Consider the following 22,945-nt stretch of genomic DNA (forward strand, 5'->3'; position numbering starts at 1 on the left):
TTGCCGTATACTCGCATGCTAGATTATATGGATTTTAAAACGAGATTTGAAAAATACGATACTCCCTAATCTGGATAATTTTTGAACGTGCTTCCATTTAGTATTATTGAGAAATTTATTGTAAACGGATGCTAATCATGAAACGTTTGAAATTGTACTTAAGACTCATCACTTTTGTAGTTTGATTGGAATAAATGTGGTATAAAATTGGCCGTCAAACGCATTTTAGAATTCCATTTTCAGTTTTGATTTAAGATTATATAAAAGTGAATATTTTGGTGTCAATGGTAAAACCGGCCTGGAGGATCAAATATAGTGAATATAAGACAAATTAAAAACCTTAAGCATTAAACAATCTTTCAAACAGCTATCTAAGTATTAAGGAGAATTTACCATTTCGAGCCATTTTTGCATCGACGTTTAATTACTGGACAAGTAAAAACAGATGAGTTTTGAATGATGTATTATGACTGACAATAAAAAGCTGATCTAATATGACAATCCTAAGCGCAAACTCATGGCTTTGTCCCGGAAAGCCATCGCATTCAATCACTATGAAGCCTTGCTCTGGGATCAGCAAGATAGTATGATACGAGATACAAAAACCCAATAAAACTGTTACTGCAGATATCTACCTACGTCAATTGAACTAATTCGAATAATTGAGTAATAACGAATAACAAAGTATTGTTCTTGCACGACAAACCTCGGTCACACATGCAGTGTACTGTTGGATATATAATGGGAATTTCTGCCGCACCCAGCGTAGTTACTAGATATAACCTCTTATTAACACCATTTGTTCGGATCAACGCAGTATGATTTGCTTTTCAAAGTTTCTAAATACCGAAGAAATAGTTCCTTGATTTCATCACTGCTAAACCAGCAACATAGTTTAGGGTAAATGATGTGGCTCGGTGACATTATGTGACCGTTATTTATTGGCTATATAAAAATGTGAAAAATACAAATGATAAAACGGATGGCAGCAGTGTTACCTGGAGACGATGCTTGGGCAGTCGATGATGGCACGTCTAAACCAAACGAGGGTTGATCACTGAATGACCGAAATACCCTTCAATAACATCCCAGATAAACCTCTGGGGGTTGCCGCCAGCTATTCGTTATCGTGTTCTAATTGGCGCTGCTGACACCTCGCCCGTGTTCAACATCTGGGATTATATTTCTGGTTATTTTGTAGACCGTTACTCCACGATGTAAAATTCGACATGCCTCAAGGTCGCTACAATAGTATCATCAATTGCCACAAACATTGGAAGAAATTGCAGTAAAGGTCTGAAGTTATTTTGTATAATATATATTGTATACAGTTTGCTTAATTAAAATCTTTAAAAAATTCAAATTAAATTAATTTAAATACCTATACTTAAATTTGCTTATTAAAACTTTTTAAATTTAAAGAAAAAAATGATCGAAATGCATGGAAGTAACTAATGTATAGAGTGATGCATCTATTAGTTTCCACTTGATTTATCCAATAGAAAACATATCCGTAAATTGACCGGTTTATAAATATTTTATTTTCAGAGAGAACCAGTTTTCGATTTTCAAGAGATCATTTCGAACTTTAACAAAATAAATCTAATGATTTTGTAGTATACAGCAAGTTCCTGTGTTTCTTTAAAAGTCCTGTCCATCTTAAGCAAAAATGTAATGAAAAAATAGTAAATCCTGACACTCGAAGGCTTTATACAGACCGTAGCTTCCTCTCTATGTTGTTTTCTTCATGATTTATTATGTCTTCTAAGTTTCCATTTTATTGCATCTTTCTTCCCAAATGTTCTTCTGATACTATAATGTCAACAGCATTATTTATTTATTATGCTTCTTTTACCTTTTAAGTATTCCACATTTTTTAAATATTGCCTAATTTTCTAGTAAAGTCACATTTAATCCACTTTGAATGTTGGTTTTTATTTTGAACAAACCTTCTTTCTTTTACTATTGGGTCTTGTTATTATTAGAACCGAACGACGTGAAAGGCTGTGCAGCTTCTCTTTCTTGATATTTGATAATTCGCGGGTCTACTAAATTTACCATTTATGTTACATATTTGATATATTTACTCTTGTATGTGTTAATATCAAAGTTTCAGATTTTCTTCGTATAAAAATCATATAATTGAGACCACAGGTTAAAACATTATAAGTAACCGTAATTTCATGAAAATCCTAACTCTGTCTAGTAGAATTAAATTTTCTGTATTTCAATACAGATGTATCGCATACAAAAAAACTTATGTACATAAAACATGCAGATGAGTTATCAGTTTCAAAATATTCATGACTTCTGTATGAATGAATCGAAAATGCTAATTACTATCACATTTAGTATCATATTTAGAACATAATGTAAGATAATAATGTTTTTCTATGGCAAATTGTAACTGGCGATGAAAATGACCAAAGTGATAGCTTAGAAAATCATAATATATAATAATATTATATAATAATAATAGAATAATTCTATTGAAGAGCTGTATTTGAGGATTCGCAGCCATGCGCCAGGGATATTCGTTTGAAGACTGAACGATGTAATGAATGAGATAGGTTTGCTCTGTTTCTTAATATACAAAAACCCCCAGTGTCGTTTTAGAACACTATTTTGCAAGGCGCTTCTTCTTTCCTTAAATCATAATAGTATTTTGAAGCAAATTAAAGGTTTTTAGGTTTAAAATCCCTCTTATAATTCTTTACTTAAGTACACTATCAATCATTATAGAACATTTGAGCACGAGGTTTAATTACCAGACTTTGTATCAGATTTAATTTTTGAATATTATTTGTTCAGATTACACAGAACATTAACATGATTAGAAATACGATCATATATGTGATTAGAGCGCACATTAAATTATTTTTTACTCGCTATTTTGAAAATCACAAACGTTAATTTATTGAAATAACTATAACATATTAATTAACAGGATGTAAATAACATATGATTTATTCAACGATTGTTATACTATAGATAAGAACTTTTAAAGAAAGAAAAGGCAGACAATTTACATAATTTCTCTATTTCACTTAACTTTATTCAACCAAGACCAAGAATTATACGATATGATATCAGAAAAGATGTATAGTTATATATTAAATATAATATTGTATAACCGCAGTGCTTTGCTAGGTTGGGTATCTGAGGCCCAATTTTAGAAGATTCGGTCGCATAAATTAGGTCTGCGGCTTATTCGTACAGACCCAAGGATTTAATGTTCCACAGGTCTAATATTTTGCATTAAATTTTGAGATCTCGGTAACTAGTTGACGTCGCCAAAATAGGAGATAACCGTGTTACCTAATTTCTCATGCAAAAGATCTATTATTGAGTTGGTTGTTTTGTTGGAAAAATATGTTCGATTTAAACCAAGGAAACATACTATAATTTACATGTCCCTCGTCTCTAAAAGTTTTTGATTTATTATTTAGCTAGTTTTTAGCTTTTGTTATAGAAGCAGTACGGGAACATTGATCCAAAAATTATAATCATCGTCATCATTAATTCATAGCTCGCTTAACCAAAACTCCTGTCCTTTTGCCTGTTTTTTAACTAGTTTCTATGCTGCAGGTTGACTTCGCTAAATATTAGTGGGATTTATTAAATTTTCATTTAACTGACATGTCCAAATCATTGTAATTTAAGTCGCTTTATTTGTCCTTTAATTGTGCGCTGATTGTGGAATTTTAAACGAAACATGTATAGTTCGACTTGCATCTGAAAGCATTGCATATGAAATATATTGGGCGTGGGGATGTCAGTCTGGAAAAAGTCCCGCTACCTGGTAGATTTGGCTTATTAATTCAGCTGTAGATGGGGCTTTCTACTCCTGTTCTTTACGTCGTGGAGATGAATTTTTAGATAAAAGGCTGTGTTAGTAAACTACCCACAACCGACACGATGCCAACCAACATGGCGTACATCAAGTTTCAAAACGTCCACAAAGTGTTATTGTTTGATAAGGCTTTGGTCGGTTTTTATATTAAATATGTTGAGATATTTGTTTGAGGCCAAAATTGGATGTATGTACAATGGATGTATGTACTGCAGAATGGCGCTACAATTGTCACATAGCCAGCGCCACGATAAATATTTTACATCACCAATTATAAACGAGGTTACGGCCATTAAATTGACTTTGATAGGTTTTTGCCAAATACTGCGGCATTTAACGATGTTATATTCATACGTAATGCATAATGTTAATATTTCACACTAAACTAGCTTCATACTATTTCAATATGGATCCGCCTTTAACGATATACGAATCGTTTTTCTGGGCGTTACCTATTGGGCATTAGCTATTGTTTTAAATAGGTCTAGGGCTTATTTTCTAATCCTTGGTTTTTTTCCATAGACCTATTCTAATGTATTCCTTCATCTTTCATCGTTCTTTCTTATAATATCTTTTGTATAATGTTACTTATTTTTGCCTTTGTTCAGTCGAAAATATAGTCAAGTTCTTGACACCTCACTTTCTTAAGCTTTGTTCAACATAGCTGACCTCTCGTGTACAGAAGATAGTCATAGAGCTTTTGGTTCAGACCGTGACACTAATTGCTAGTCTTCTAAACGCATATTACCGGCATAAATGAAATATCATTAAAATTATTAAAATCGGCTGAGAAACAAATTCTGGGAATTAGTACATAGTGGAAGTTTATCTTACCTTAATTAAATTTATCTTGGTGTTGACACTGATAACTTATGTTGAACTTAAAAAACAATATAGGGTTTTTTCCTTTCATTGAGTGCAAATGAATGTTTGGATGCGTGTTTTAATTAGTTGTATATAAATTATAGAAAAAATAGTGGAATAAATTCGGAAGATAGAGCTGATGAGAGAGTTCCAAACCACTTTGTTATTATCTGATAGGAATTAAGCAAGTCGGCAGCAAAGGAGGTGCTTGGGTTTTTTCAAATGATTTCTATAGATATTGGTATTCTGAAAACGATAATAATACGGGAAAAACTCCAGAACGTCAGGATGTTTTTGCTATGATCCAAGGCGATACAGTATAATTAATACATTAAAAAAAAATCCAAAAAGTAGTTCTACTTAACAAAGTTTTTAAGCTTTCATTAAGTCATACCGTGTACTTCAAAGAAATCTACAAGAACTGTGAATTGAACCTTCGCAAATTAAATATGAGAATTATGGTTGGCAGATATATGGCGATTTTAAAATGTTCTGCACCTTGCTTGATTTCTCTTGTTTTTTTGTGTCTATGGGATCTCATATAGAGAGATCTTAAAGTAGGTGAAGATAACGTCTCCCAAGAAACAATAGTACCTCCACACAAGTTTTTTTTATCCCGCTGTGCATAAAGTGGGCTTACGAAGCAATTTGTAGAATCACCTTTAATGATGGAAATTGCTTCAAATGCGTAGATTCAAAGTTTCCAAGCTTTTCAGAAGCAATGGCGAAGGAAGGTATTTTAGTCGGACCAGACATTAGACGACATAGGTCGTACGATTCAAAGAAGGGTGGATTGCTTTTCAGGATATCATAGGGCAGCCTCTAGGCTATTATAGAGACTCTTACTCTAAACAAATCGCTAAAATAATGCTAAAAGTATTTCAAGCTTTCGGTTCCCTAATAAGTCCAAAAGTACGTAACCACGTTTACCATCTCGACTGCATTTTGTATAGTTTGGCAGGAGAGAAATTTGAGAGAGCACAAGATGAGAAATTTCGCTAGAATATTAAAGAGATAGAGATGGAATATTAAAGAGAGAAGATATCAAGGAAAATGAGGTGGCCTAATGCTATCAGAATGCTGTTGTACTCTTCAGAGATGCCTTCACTCAAAAAGGAGCCTCACTGGCAAAAAGAAAGTGTTATAATGTGTGCCAGTAAATGAATATTATATATAATATTGTTATGTTATATTGTTATGTTAATAATAAGAAAATGCATGATTAAAGATATATAAATAAAATAATATTTTGAAGTCTAGTATTTTTATTTTAATGTAATGATTTGTTTAATATAGTTACTCAAATTGTCATTTTCAGAAGAACCCAATAATATAAAGATAAAAATTTCACAAAATCTCAACAGCTCTCCAAAATTATTAGATACATATTCCACGCCCCAAGTGATTTTCATTTGATAATGCCATTCATTATCTCCAGAAAGCTTTAATTTCCATTCAGACTGCAAAGGGAAAGCATAACCCGTGTTATATTCCCAAGAAAATCTTCAATAAAATGACTTTCTATAAAATCTTTATCAAATCATCTTAATGGAATTGTGTGATTTATATTTATCATACCTATATAGTATATTAACTTTCCGAAATTCTCTTGAATTTGTATTCTGTAGAGTTACATTTCGAAAGATTGTCAGAAGACTGCATACAATAGAGCACGATATTATAAGCCCTAAATTCATTCTAAGCAGTGATTTCAAAATTATTAGTATACTACATATCTTATTCAATACCCTAAGTTTCCACTGTCATTAATGCAGCAATAATTACCATAATATCTAAATTTAGCAGCATATATTCAACAATGTAGCCAAGTAACATTTAGAGCGCTTCTATTGAAAAATTAAAATATACTAAAAATATATTAAAAACTCAGACAATCAGTATTACCATCATCATGGCGTTACCATTATTGAAAAGTATGTTATGATTTAAAATTCTGTGTATATTTTGACACCGGTAAAACTATAAAAACATATTCTAGCAAGAACATAATAAAGCAAGTAAAAAATATATAAAGTAAATTACTTTCTTATTTCATTACCATGATTTAATTAAAGTATTCGAGTAACACATTTTCCCAGTAATTATGTTAAAGTTATGGACTCGATCTTTCTCGAATTATTTAGTCAGAAATTCACTCAACGAGAATTGGTCACAAAAAAACTAAACAATAAGCAGTCTAAATCAAAATTAACATTGAAATTTTCTGAAGCTTTAAATATACTGAATATAAGCGATTAAATATTAGGTGCTTGCATGTATTCTGATCATATTTTCAGCTTAATAAGGCATTAGAGAATTCGTATAATATATGGTATATTAATTAAATTATTTGTCAATTTTCAAAAACGTTTTCGAAACCGATCTTTTTCGAAATAGGACAATATCGTATTGAAAAACGATGTTGGTTTGACAGAGATCTATTCTTAGGCCAATTTTAGCACTTTTTACAAAACCTTCCATTCGAGCGGAAAAAGTGTATTCTTACAACTCTTGTAATGCGTAAGTCAGCATTGTCATGGAAGAGTATGACTTTAGGATTGTTACTCGCTGTATTACTGCCCTCCTTTGCAGCAATACCTCAATTCCTTTCATCAACTTACTTAAGTAAATGTAGGAATATTAATTCGGTGACACCTTGCTGATCGCATCGTATGTACGCAATGATTTATGTCAATGAATAAAAAAAATCTAAACAGAAAATAGTTTAAATCAAAATGAACACTAAATATTTCTGAAACTCTAAATATTTTGAATACATACGCGTTTAAATATTAGGTGTTATATATATGATTATATATATATGGTATATTAAGTAAAATATTCGCCAATATCATTATAATCGCCATAATATATCGCCAATTTTCCTAAGTGATGCTTGTTTGGCAGAGATCTTTAATTTGGTCAATATTTACAATTCTTCTGAATTAGAAAAAAGCCAGCCAAGCATTGCCACACTGCACCGACCTGATGAAGTAGTAACCAGAAGGTATTTTGTTTGGTGAGTGCGCTGGATGCCGCAAAATCTTCCGTTCGAGCAGGGAATGCGTATCCTTACAACTCATGTAATACCTAATTAAGCATTGAGACTGTTACTCGCTACATTACTGTCCTCCTTTGCAACAATACGTCATATCACTTTCATCAACTTACTTAAGTAAATATAAGAAGTGACAATTTCATTCAGTAATATCTTGCTGACCACACCATATATACAGTATATATGTTTTATAACAATGAATATCCCGCTTTAGTGTCAATTGCATGACCCTCCTGGACTAACCCCATAGCGTTTCATTCTCGTATCTCGCATTCATTCTATTACTCTAGCATTATAGCATTATCCTAACATATTTAATTCTCATCGACAGCCTAAATTTGTTTAGTGAAGTCTATTTAGAAATGGTGATGTTGAAAATGTTCGAAATACTCACTTCAGTCAATTCACGTAATATTTATATTAGCTCCGTCCTTTTGAATCCTATTCCTCGCCTGAACATATCTGGAAATAGTTCATTCATGATTTGTTAAGTTGTCTGAAAATTCTTTAAGATTTTAACCTGTGTACGTACAGTAGGCCACGCAATTCATTAATTTGCATGACTTGGTCGAATTATAACGATTTAATATCTTGACACCCTCAATGATAAAGTTCTTACTGCATACACCGCACTTTCTAGTCGTTTTTTAATCGAAGAAACAAAATACTACTTTTAAGTTATTGCAATCGAAACCGGCAAATAGAATGTGAAAGAACGGCATCACGATAACTTTCCAGAAGTTTTTGGTGGGCTTCGGCGGCAGATTTCTTTAACTCAAACAACAAAAATAATGAATGTCGAAAATTAAATTTTGAGCTTTTGAGCTTTTGAGCGACGAACAGTGCCTATTGTATATATGTTATATATGTCATATTATGTGTAGAAATGTCAAAACAATCGGTTTTAATAGTTAGGTTAGGTTATTTAACAGTTTATATATTGATAGTGCGCATCTTTAGCAATAGATATAACTAGTCATATTTCATGTAAGTACCTACTACTACGATAAACTCAAGCAGAAAAAGGCATAGGCTCGTCGTGAGAGTCATGCATTAAAGTTGAAATGACAAAATTTACAAGGTATGTTAATATGTTTCGACCAGCAGAAATTGAACGACACTCTTACTGTCTATATCTGTTAAGGATCCTTGAATAAATTTAAGGACTTTTCGTAGTAAGAGAAATCCAGAAAAGAACGAGTGCAAACAGATGCCTCTTAGATAAGGTGGGGCAAAAGTTCCAAAATTGTAGCGGGACTTTTGCCACAACTGTTCTCAAGTTGCATACATACGTGGAAGAGTTGTGGAACAGAGCGCCATCTGATTACTTCTTGTTCAAATGGATGCTGTATGGTTGGGTTAGTACACGTTTTAGAAAGGCTGAAGAAATGTGAAAATTGATGATTGGTTCATATGATGGCAAACCAACGATCTTGCAACATTCTACCGGTATTTATATTTTTCTCAATAAATGTTCATTTAAAGTAAAAATGATCAGAGTACATAAAATAAGGTGATTGCTGATTATTATCAGCATATGTGAAAAATTCAACCTCTTACAAAGTTAATCTAACTATAATAGTTCCAATATTTCTTAAAATTATAAATTTTCCATTGTGCTTCATGCCATCACATCATGTTACACATGCTATAATTAGTAATTACACTAGATAAATCTAAAAAAATGCTTTTAAGATTATAACTGACGAGAGCTGGGTTATTTTTGAATTATTTAAAAATACTAGGTAAACTTGTCGCCTCTTGATAATATATAGTTTCGATAACTAATTAAGCTTCAATTAACTCTCATAAACATCTTTATTTGGTTTACTTTAAAATATTTTTATTGATTCTGCGCAAGATATGAGAGAACTTTTGTGAAAATTCCGTAAATATTGCAAAATAATGGCCAGAGGTAGCAATATATAAATATATATGTGAATATGATAAAATAATATGATTACTTTTTTGAAAAATCATCGTTTAATACTGAATATATAACTACTTTTAACATAGATGTTACAGTTCTGTTAAAAATTAACTTTTAAATTTAATTTGAGGCAAATTTAACTCGGTTTGAAGGAGAGATGATATTCCTTAACCTCAAAAATGTCTTTTTAACTTATTTGCGAGGATAAAATAAAAAATATGTGGAATAAGGTGACATTATTTACACCAACGCAATTAAAAAAGATTTAAAAGAAGATAACCTCTAGGACGGGCTTTCGCTGATGCAATTTTGAAAAAATTAACCAATGTTAACGTATTATCACCAATTTATTTAAACAATGCATTTGTCTTCAAATTTTCTTCACTAAATTTCGCCACTGTTGAAGATTGACCAAAACTGTTTTGGCCTCATGTCGTGTTATATCTCAGCTTTTTATAATTTTAATTTTTGAATACTTTGGCCTAATTATTACGACTTCTGATGAACTACTTCGCCTTTATTTGGCAGTAATTTACTATGCACTGATATCAAACTACAACTTAAAATATTGTAAGAAAATATCGACTTTTTACAAGCTGATAAATAATGGACAGTGTGAAATCATGCAACTTTAACAAAAACATATTGCTTGGAAAGCAGGCACACTTCGATGAAATTAATCGCATAATTTAAAAGATGTTATTAGTGCTTGCATGTATTCTGATCATTATTTCTTTTTTTAACTTAAAAAAGACATTTATTGAGAATAATTGGAAAAAAGATCGATGTTGGTTTGGCGGCATTTAATAATTAGTTCATTTTCGCACTTCTTATATTATTTTGAAACTTTGTGCCCGATAAGTCACACTACATCGATATGCACAAGTAGTAATCAAAAGATGTTAAGTTGGTTAATAGGCTGTGTGTAACAGAGCTTCCCATTCTAGCTGCAAAACTGTGTTTTTACAACTCTTAAAACGTTTATCCGTTCATGGTCATGTGAGAGGATGACTTTCTTCAATTGATATAGGTAGATATTTGCAGTAACACTTTCATTCGACTTTAACAGCTTGTAACACTATACCTTGCTGATCTCACCACTCACACTGCTTTTGCAAACTTTATGGTCATGAATATTCCGTTTCGATGTCGATATGAATATATTTCCTGGACTACTAACGTATTACTTCTTATATTTAGGACTGCTGTAGTAGATCCACTCATCATCGCCAATTTCAATACTCTTCTTTTTGCCTCTTGAGGTCGGTAATAAAACTTTGATGTAGAACAAGTTCGAAGTGTCATTTTCAGACAACACAACTGCTACTGTTGAGTTGTTGCCCTGTGAGACCTTAAGCTCAATTTTGGTCCAATAAATGGTGCAATTTATTGTTTCCTTCTTTTTTGTCCCTTCATGCAAATATCTGCAAATCAAACAACGATGATGGCCGAAAATGCAGCCCTGATCACTTCATAATTAGCAGTAGGATATACTGAATATTTCAATAAATTGAAATAACAGTTTTTATCTTATGTAAAGAAATGTGAAAGCAATCGAGTTTTATACCGAAGATAGGTTATTTAAAAGTTGTTAATAATATATATCGTTTATGCCAATACATGCAAGCACTTAGTATATACTATATAAGTTTAAAACACCCAGTGGTGATTACCATTAAGAACTATATCTTTTTTATGCGAGAACAAAATAAAAGATTCCAGACTCATATAAACCAAATTGTTTTAAGAAAACACATTCCTATTTCACTGGATTTTTCTTTTATCCATCTAATCTAACTTAACGAACAAGATAATACATTAAGTCTTTCAGCTTTATTTCGATTTTATACCATCCCCAAGAAGAACCGCATTATTAGGTTTTTTTTGGATCGTATTTTTGGCAGAGTTTTATTTTTTCTTGTGTTTCCCTTTACACAAATTTTACAATATTTTGTGTTCAATAAAATAGCAAGGTTTATGCTCCCCCTTGATGTGTACTTATATATGTCAACACGTGCGTGTTTCGCATATTGAATCAAACCAAGTTTCCATTGTACCCTTGAGGCAACAACAGAATATTGCTTTTCAGCGAGTATTTTTATGTGATTTAATTTATTTAGTACAATACAGTACCGTCCTTTAATAATTTTTGAACTAAATTTTACTTATATTTTTTATCATACATATTTTATTGAAAATAAAATATATTATTACTCTTAATTTACTCACGCTATGCGAAGTTATAAAACATGCATGTAACGCTAATAATATTGATAATATAATATTATAATATTCCATATATTATATATATTATTATAGTAATAATATTATAATATACCAATTATATGGAAAAGCCTTAAAAAGGTTACAATTTAAATATAAAAACTAATAAATAATTAGAAAAAATAGCACTGTTGTTTCAGAGGTAGTTAATAAGGTCCAACTGCTATTCCAAATCATAATATGATAATGAAACGTAATTTTTGATATTGGTTAAGACATAACGTTTTAATTTGAACGACTCGTGTATCCGCTCAAATATACTCAGCGGCTTTTTACAGAAGTGCGGTGTATATTCAAGTAGTCCATTGTCTTAGCGAAACTCGAGCGATCATCTGTACTATGATGGCTTTAAGGGTGTCTGTAGATTGTGGCTTATTTGTGTAGATTTTTAACTCAAAAGCTGTCGAGATAAAATATAAGGAAAGTAATTGAGTGGCCAATTCACGTTACCTTGCGAGAAATTATTTGTGAGTAAACTGATTATCAAAGGTCCAAAGTACGCAACATACAGTAAGTTTTTATGAATTTATTGTGATTTCATACACAGAAAAATAAAATACATATTTTAATATATTTTGATCTTGCATAGTAAATCGTTGCCTAAGTAACTTATAAACTTATATTTTTATTATGAAAGTAAAACTAGAATTATATTTAAAGGGAATTCATAAAATAATATAAACACCATGCAATATAGTACATCCTGTTATGCATTTCTCAATTTACATGCTATCACGGTTTGTATTTTTATGTTTTGTTCTGCAATGACTGAAGCAAGCGATCGGTCAAATATATGATCTCTCGGACTTCGAAAGAGGGACAAATGGTTGGTGCTTGGTAAGCGCAAGCACCTCTAGAGAAAACAGCTTAATTATTTAACGTTTCACGAGCAACAATATCAATGGTAGTAAAACACTATTGGCGGTGAGGAATATTGGGCAACACCCAAAGTTAATTGACAGAGATCGACGAAGATTAAAAACGATTGTAGCAAGACAACATAGAACTACCGCAACAAAAATGACAGCATACACTTGAGTCGTTTCGACAAGAACAGTACGGCAGGAAATCCACAAAGTTAGCAGACATGGCTGAAATTACGAAACCCTTTGTAACTTTGAGCTAGGGCAGAAGTGGTGTAATAATCATAAAACTTAGAAATTTGTTGGTTTGGTTCGAATGTAAATAGGATGTTTGGTTAAGGATGATTCTACTACCTGTTTCGTACATTCAAAAATGGGGAGGTTTCGTTATGATTTAAGCGGCGGTATCGTTCTAATCAGCTGGTCTAGCCATTCACATCACTGACTGGATTACTACGAATTAATATATCTAGATCCTAAAGGATGAAGTTGTTGCTACCACTAGCATATTAATACCAAATACCACCATATTCCAAGATTATAACACACCTATGTAAAAATTATCAGATCTCAATATATTTGAATCATTATAGAGAGTTTAAGATGAGGGAGCGCGAAGATTTACATCTCCATTATCATTGAAGCAATTGGTAGATGTTTTGCAACCAACAGTCATCAAAGAATCACTTTTTATAATATGATTATATGTTACGTATTACTTTATTTTTCCAGTAGTAGTATAATTACTCAGAAGTTTTTTAGCCTTAATAAAATGAGTAAAATCAAGTGATCGCGATGGGATATTGGATTTTATCATCAGTAGGATAAATAATAACGACTACCTAATAAGTTATTTTCGTTGGTTTGCAACTTAATATTTTGAAAATATATGTTATTTTTAGTAAAATCATATATCATAGAGTAAAATCTTACATAACAGAATATATTTCTTTACTTTATTCCATGTTACAATCGCTTTCGAACACATGCTAATTCCTACGCAATATGTTCACAGTGTTCCGGTCAATATTACTTCGTTTGTCTGACCACCTTGAAATTCCAATCTAAATCCTATTTAACAATTATTATTATACCTTACTTGAGCTTAAAATCAAGCGCCCAATTAATTTCCCCATTGTAAATTATAGGTTAATATACTAGGTTTTATATAAAGGATGAATGAAAGAATGATAAAGTTGTATTTGGAACATCTTTTTTATTCTGTTAACTAAATACTTTTAAAATATCAGCAGATGCGACAAACATCATTTAGTATAAAAATTATCTCAGTTTGGATTATATGTAAATTTGATGAATAGATCTGGTCGACCGTATGCATGGACAAATACAATGGCGTATTGATTATATTCTTGTTTATAGTGATGGAAGCATATATGGGTTATCAATGTCCTCATATTTGCTGTTCTGCGTTATCGATGATTAGACTTATTGCATCGTAATCGTTGACTTTGAATTTTTGTACACATAGCAACAATGTATGTTATTGACCAAATAGCCGGCAGAATCGGATAACGTTATTAATTTAATTGGCATAGATCATCAATCGTTATGCGGTCAAGAAAAGTGCGTGGTGGCCACGCTGTCTGAACTCTGTCCGAGAACAAAGAGGCTGAGCTGTATTAAATATTAATATCTATTAACTCGGCACGATATCTGAAAACATTCGACACTTTACATTGTGTACTTATTGCCTGTCTCAATCGTTCCTTAGGCAACTATGCCAAATATTAATGGGAATCTTTGATCTAACAATATCTTATTTATTTTCAAATATACTCAATTTGCCTTAGTTAAGCATAATGAAGAATAGACAGATAATCAAAGAATAAGTAAAACTGAGAATTAATAGCATTGGTATTTCCAAGAAAGCAACAGAGCAACATGTAGCAATAATTGACTATTTACGGTTAGAAACACGGCAATATTACTCGTATATGCTTGGTTTCATCATCGTCAAATGAACGTATCCAACAAGTATGTGATAATAATCGCTTTGTATTCCAGTATAACATCCTACTGATAACTGTAATTTGAGCCTGTATCTCATTAGCAATATCACTGAAGCAATAAGAACGCTATAGCCTGCTAAAAAAGAACATAAATGAATCTATTACTAAACCGAAAAAACTAATTTGCTTCAACATGGAGAATATTTAATCCTATATAAAGAAATATTTTATTTGCTGCATTCACCGTCGAAATAAAGGTTAATTAGTGTTTTCGTGATGAATACAAACAATTATTACTGAATATCAGGAATTGAATATCATATATATATATATATATATATATATATATATATATATATATATATATATATATATATATATATATGTGTGTGTGTTTCTATTATTATATTGATAATAATGTAAATTTCTATATAGTTAACCATTTACAGGCATTTAACCAGTATTTCATGCTACTGGTCTAAAATATTTCAGCATTTCTGTATCTCTAAGAGATCTAACGACAAAAAAAATTCAGTGTGTTTATCGACTTAAAATTTCTGTAATATACGACATATGGGGAAACTAAAAAGTCAGTTCTTGAAGTAGATATGGTTGATGATATTTTATATTATATTTTTGATGTTGCTGAGAATTAAGTTCGTGTATCCCAGGTAGTAACAGACTCAAACAATATCTAAGTATTTTTTTAGACTTATAGAAAGTCTTTTGTATTCTTCTAGGATGAAGATGTCCTTGTTCTTCTTAAGAACGAAGACTTAAAGACTCTACGTTGTTTTTGTCCAGGTTAGATGTTGGAGATTTGGCACTTTGAGGATATTATTCTTCTGTTTATGGATTTGATTTCCTATATCCTTTGGGAGCTTATATATAACGCTGTTTCTACTTGGTTGATTGTTCTTTATTGATATTATCGAAGTGGCTATGGTTACGATGTAATTCAGTATCACTGAGAGTTTTAGATTTTTTCCAGTGTTAGCTACGAGTAAAGGAGTTGAAGTATTTAGATATCGAATCCCTTTTTCGACGAGCGACAATAGATATTTGGTTTTTGATCACTGATTTTTGCAATTTCATAAATTTAAGGCGAGCTTGTCGCCGAATTACTTGGTTTTTCTGAAATAAAATCGGATTTTAATAGAATTTCCGTCGGGTTAACTTGGTGATTCCGTCACCATTAGAAGAGAGATGATATGCAAGGATTTACTGAAGAAATTTATTTGCGCCAAAATAACCTCTCTACGGACGACTGCAATTTTAGACTTTAAACTTACGTATTTCTCATATCTGAATTATTATGTTCCAGATTGAGGCCACGTTTATTGACTAAAAAATGTTTTGTGTGTGGGTGGAAAGGCGTACACAGGAGAGATTGGGATGGTGATAAATACAATAAATAAAAGAATATAAACAACGTGTAACATATAGTCAGATAGTCCAGTCTTGGCCTAATTTAGCTTAAGGCTCGATAGTTACTGAATACAACATTGAGCTTAATATAGTATGGGTATTAGTTACTCCAAAAAGCTATTTTGATGCAAATATAAAAATAATACCTACAAGAACAATAAAACCAAACTTGTCTGGTATACTATCCAATCCAATTATTCGTCGTTAATTATTTACTAATTATGAAAAATTAGAGTCTTTATATATTGATTTTCAACATTGGCATTTGTCTAAATAATTTAACCAGAGTCCAGTCCTGAAGGTGCATTCTGTAACAATTTTAAAACATGGGTTAATTTTATTAAATAAACTCTCTAATCTGGAAACCGATAGCATAGTTTGATATATATGACCAAAACAACAATCTCTATTAAATGTTCTAAATATAAACATCAGGTAGGACTTGCTACCTAATATTTGCTCTGAACCATAACCCTCAGGATTAACCCTACTGAATACCCAGTGACCAATTTACAGATCATCTAGTTATTCTCTTTCCGATTTTACATTGTCGTCTAGAAACATTTACCATTACGATCATAAACATAAAGTACATCCATGCCCTGCCGTATTCGAATCCGCGACTATCACAGCAGAAGGAGGAATATCCTGTGATAGTAACCACTGCACTACCAAGCCAGCAACAGCTAATTTTGAAACAAACCGAAGAAAATATGCGGATATATATAAAATAAAATTCTTAATAACTAACATCAGAGTTAAAAATGTAAGGTAATTTTAATATTTCAATTGTTACAAGAACATATCAAAAATTTCATTATTTAATTTGAATAACACACTGCTCGAGGTGTCCTTAACAATGAAACAAAAATACTATTGTAATTACTAAAAAGTCAACACTATGTTCATGAATTAGAAAAAAACTAAGGTATGTTATGAACTCCATTGCTCAGCAAGTGTTTTAAAAAATTTCCTATCAAAGTGTTTTTCGTTTTTTTTTAAATTTAATTATGATAAAATTAGAACAGCCTATTCAAGCACAGCTAGTTTACTAATAAAAATCTCAGAAAGATTAGAGAGAAATCTTAAATAAAATGACTAATAATTTCTGATAAACTACTAATTGACAATTACAATTTTAATAGCTCAAATGTATGTTTTAATGGCAGTTGAACGGTTACCGTAAACCCTTACCGTCGGTGGTGCAATTTTGCGCGAAGGCCGTCAACAAACCTAGTTTGAATTCGTTGACAAGCACTTGATCGCGGCGTAAACATGATTGCTGTGTCAGGAACGCCATAACTCCGCGGGGCCCCAATTAAAATTTCCATAAGCTGGACATAAACCTCCACTTTGGTCCATTAATAGCTCTCCGGGTACTCTTTCCCAAATGGAAATAGAGGCCGGTTTCCATTTAGATCGTGCGATAAACCGAGACCAGGCGAGTCCGGTCTAATTCTTGTAGCCTGATAAACATTCACCAAACAGGGCTCTCAGTTCCATGAGTATTGATTTGTATTAAAAAATATCTCCTTTCGAGCAGCAATATTTGCATATTTTATGGTGAATATACACGTATTTATATAATATGTAACATTAGATTTCAAATTTTTGTAATTATCAAAATTGCACTGAATAATAGACACTCTTCAGAAAATTATATGTTTAAAAGGGTTGATAAATTGTAGAAAATCCACCATAGAAATTATATTACGTTATTCAATAATAGACTCTGGCTTTGTTACGATATATTGATGTTTGTGTATTCACGATTAGATCGAACACTGTAGTATTGGTCGTGTACATATCGTTTATTTCATGTTATTCCTTCGTTTGTTTCTTATTTCATCGTTACAATATCGGCAGACATGTCACAATTTCACAATTTATTATATTTAGTGTGGTTAAACACAACATTATGGGATATTAAAAAGGTTAAGCAATAAAGAGATTAAGTCTCAACGGTCTCAACAATGACAAAATTCCTAATTTTTGTAAGTGTTTATGTCCATCTCTCTATCCGAGTTCCATCCTTATATCTTACATTTTATTAAGTGCCATTCTACAGTAATGCATCATGTCGTTTTTACTTCGAAAAACGTTTTGCCTTCTCAAAACTAAGATTACATGCTTCATTATTTTCACTAAAAGTTGCAAAAATTAACAAGGTTTACTTCTTGATCGGCAGAAGAAACCTCTACCAACAGAACAAAATACATCTAGGCAAAATTTTAGAAGGTATCAAGTACTTGTACCATTTCATTACTATGGATGAAACTTAGGTTTATTAACTTTGGTCAGTATTGAATCAAAACAATAGGCTTAAAAGTGAACTCAGTTTATTTTTATTAAAAAGCATTCTGTTTACAGAAGCGATACATATAATACCAAGTAGTACGACAGTAAATTTATTTAGATGTTATTCAGTAAGAAAGGAACTAAATAACAACAAAGTAATATGCTCAACTTATGCTATATCTTATTGGATATTTAGTCAAAATTTAGTTATTAAGCATTCATTTTTTTGTAGCATAGGTAACAATCTTCTCTGAATTCCGTTTCCTTGTTTAATTTAAAGAAAGTGCTGTTGAAAGCACGAGTGCTAGATACATGTTAAAAGCAAGATGAAGTCAATCTTTGAACGTTACTTTCAGTATATTTTAATAAACTACAAAGTCTAAATATATTTAATACAATTGAAGCTAATTCCAAGGGAAGAAAATTAGGTACCACTCAAACAGAAGCCGCAAAGTATCGAAAAGGATATTGTATTTTTCACTTCTAAAAAATTATGTATAGAAGGATATATAAATGCTATTTCACATTAAATATTGATATGTTAGAAAGTTCCATATACGTTATGTAGTATGGCCCTGATTATCCGGTCATCTATTGTTTTTGACAACCTAAATGGTGAACTAGTGAGGCGATTTGGTCTGTTTTTACCCCCAGTGTCCTTTTGTATTGCCGTTGAATAAGTCGCCTCTTCTTTCCATTAAATAAAATAGTATTTTCAAATAAAATAGCAGTTTTTGTTTTCTAAACGTTTTCACATATTATAACTGGCGCAGTTCTTAGGATTGGAATCTGGGGTCACCAAAATACGAAAGACCTTTCCGTAGAGGAGTATCATGGAATCTTGGATTGAACCAGCGTCATTTCGAAGATCTTCAAAGGCAAACTAGCAGACGAAGATAGGGTCTGTACAGGTACAGGTAAAATAATATTTTCTAATAAATTAAAAGTTTTTGTTTTCTAAACCTTTTCACGTTTTATAATTTATATACGCATCGATAATAATATGAATTGTTTTATATTATTATATTACCTATTGGTTATTATTATTCTATTATTAGTTTTGTAAAATAAAAATAATAAAAAAGAGAAAATAACAAAGTATTACAAATATGATAGCATATCGAAATAGAATCGACTATTATAGATTACAAATGATTTTGTGACATAAACAACACTCATTCATAATACATTCGCTGAAATCCTCCGACATTGTCTCTTTCGATTCTTCCTTATTTTGATTAAGCACACAGCATTTTGCTGAAGGCTGAAGGTATACAATTTTTCAAGATTTGTGTTCGTTTATCACTAGTAGTGCAATATATATTATTTGAATTTTTATTTTCAGTCTTATTTTTCTTTTGCATTTTGACTATAATTCATAAATCGCAACCAAATAACTAAGTTGTCTGTAGATATTCTTGAAAGTATATATTTTGACTTATTCATCCTCCTCCATCATCTCGATTTTCATACTATTTACTCCCCCTATATCTTTTTTAAGGACTTCTTATTTTCTTCTCTCCTCTTCTTATATTTCTAAATCCTCTTGTGAGTCTACTATTAGTACATCAGAAACGAACACTTCTGATATATTATATTTTATAATAAGAGAATATTAGAAAGATTGTAATTTTTTTTGTCAAATTTTTGCCTTAGCTGTTTGATAAATCATTTTTCTAGTACCATAAATAAATATGTTTTCATAATACCTGCTTGATTACTTGCTTCACTATATGACGCTGAAAGTTTATTATTTTAATGAAAATAAAAACTTAATTTTCTATGTTTTTATATCAATATTTCATATATTTTCGCTGTGGTAGTAAGCGACATTATTAGACAAGTTGTTCTTCTTTATATATCGGTGTAATAAGAATATTATCACATTATTCTCATTTTCGTTCGAGTTTTTTTAACGTTTCTATATTATTTTATTATTTAATTCCTGTGATAATTTTTACAATATATATTTATGAATAATTTATATATAAGGTTTATTAATTTTATTATAGAACAATATGCAAATCTCCTTAAATCGTTTCAGTAGCTAAGCTGTAGAAAATATTTATATAGATTGAAATATATTTGTTTTAAAGCTTTAACTCTCTCTTAAGCTAAAGCTCTAACAGCGTCTTAACAAGAAATATAAATAAAGAATTTATAAATTAATCATGCCAGGGACTTTGCTTCGAAATATATATTTTTGAAAAAATAAGGGGATAAAAACAGTTAACCGTAAACAAGACAGAAGATGCAAATGAAAACAAACAAGAAGGTATACACAAATATATAAATTATCCAATTTATTCCGGTAGAGTTAATTAGCAAAGGGTAATTAGAGAAAAGTATTTTTTATCAGCAAATAAACATAAACATAACTTTTTTATAAACGTGTATATTAAAATCAGTAAGAAATATTGTCAGAAACATAAAAATAACGACAGAAGAATAACAAAGCTAAATATTTTCAGACCTCAACAAATGTAAGGATTTTTTATTTTTGTGAAATAGGATACTAAGATGAATGTTTGGAAGTATTTGTTCTTTATTGTTAGATGTAATGTATTGAAAGATGATATGTTTTTGAAAATATTGTTTTCAGGTGTCAGATAATAAAAACCATACAATCAAATAAATAAAATATTTTTAATGAATATTATTATTTTTATTAATATTTATTAGTATATATTATTTTATTCTAGTATTAAAAATTAATATTAAACCACTGCAATTGGTTATAATAGTTAAGAAACATATTATATTCGAAAGTAAACCGGTTTTAATACCAGTTTATCCAGTGTTTGTTATGGTTGGTCGACTCTAGATTTCATGATTTATTCAAAACAGCTGTTTAAACGAAACTCACCGGTCCCATATTGACGAAACCATGTTTTTCTGCCACCTGGTGCGCCTCTTGCGGCTCCAGATCGCGTTTAAACCGAACCAAAAACGAATTGCTGAAGATGTCAGCTCCGACAAGGACTACGGACGATAAAATCACCACCAAGAGTTGCCTCCAGCGTTGAGGCATCGTCGGCGTCATGTCACGGATGGCGACTGACGATCGGACGCGTCGGGATGCCCGGCGTCGATCAGTCCGCGCATCGTTGACGTCATCACATCGATCCATTACCAACAGGCGAAGTGCGGGACCAGGGGTCGCGTGCAGGGAGAGGGGGCCATAAATGAGAGACGGAAGGACGAGGAGATATGACGAAGGAGAGGGCGGGAAGGGCGCTTAAGAGAACCAGCGGCCATTTCTCGACGCGAGACGAGCGCCGGCGACGAAAGGGATTGCCCGGGGGGCAGCGCGGGGCCGATACGCTTCGAAGAAAGTTTTTTCTCGATTTTTAATTCGATTGTTGCTAATTGTTTAAGGAGGGCAGCTTAATAGGGCTATTAGAGTTTTTTCTTTTACGGAAAAAGAAAAAAAGGAGATTTATGCGAAAAACTAACCTTAATTGTTTCCTGCCTGAGTTCAATTAACGCCTGTTATTGTGCGCGTTTAATTAATTAGCGTGGCACGTTTAAAAAGAACGAGACGTAAATACGTTACTAATTAAATGACAAAGAAAGATCATCGGTTTAAAATAATCTAAGAATATAATTGGCAAATGAGACAAATCAGCATCTGATAAATCTAAGACTCTAAAATAATATTTTTGGTAAACTTAAAGCTTCATTGCGGAAAACTGTCTATATTATTGTTTTTAATGTATTATTTGTAGTGTAGCTAAATATAGCCTTTCCCATGTTTCTGTTTCTTCTATTTTGTCTTTTATTCTTTCATCTTGGACATAAGCCCTCCCTTATATAGTTTCCAAAGTTTTATTAATAGATGTAGGATTGTCAAACAAAACTGTGTCGTATCTGCATGTGTATTATTATTTTAGTATTTATTATTACCAATTGCTGATACATCAATGTCGCGGTCTTTTAGGCCTTTTTAGGTTTCATTGACGTTGAAAATTCTGGTAAAAACTTTTGTTTTTGGTAAGTTTGGATCATACTGCCAACAGACGGCTCCAAATCTGGCACTGGCTTCAAAATTTAATAAACAATAATGGTGCATTATGGATCCAATCAACGTCCAAACACCTCTACACTTTCTTAAGCCTCATGAAAAAGTTCTGCTGGTTTCTTTTTAATATATTCTTTCTTTTGTGTTAGGCATGCAGTGTCATGCACAAGTATTTTACTGTATTCAGTTATGGAATTACCCTAGAATTAATTATCTCTGGTAGATTGGTAGGTAGTCTGTATTATTGTATGTGAAATCCACATGTGTAGATTATGTAACATTCAATTTTATTCATCATTTATTGATCCACACAGTAATATTATTGATAACCATTTGTACTCTATTTAGAGTTGTCCTTATTGTTATTACTGTGTGGC

At 31.5% G+C, this 22,945-nt stretch overlaps 1 protein-coding gene across 1 annotated transcript in view; it reads right to left on the reverse strand.

Annotated features, from left to right (window-relative positions):
• Nucleotides 1–21,675, reverse strand: part of amon (prohormone processing protease amontillado) — a 198,415-nt gene extending 176,740 nt beyond the window's left edge. The window contains exon 1 of the mRNA XM_076403257.1: nucleotides 21,414–21,675. Within this exon, the coding sequence (XP_076259372.1) occupies nucleotides 21,414–21,590 (177 nt within the window). The 5' untranslated portion in view covers nucleotides 21,591–21,675. The remainder of the gene's footprint in view (nucleotides 1–21,413) is intronic.
• Between the last annotated feature and the right edge of the window lie 1,270 nt (nucleotides 21,676–22,945).

Source organism: Rhynchophorus ferrugineus, unplaced genomic scaffold, assembly GCF_030347505.1.
Source record: "Rhynchophorus ferrugineus isolate W39M unplaced genomic scaffold, kcgeb_rfMv2 rfM4, whole genome shotgun sequence".
Lineage (NCBI taxonomy): Eukaryota > Metazoa > Arthropoda > Insecta > Coleoptera > Curculionidae > Rhynchophorus > Rhynchophorus ferrugineus.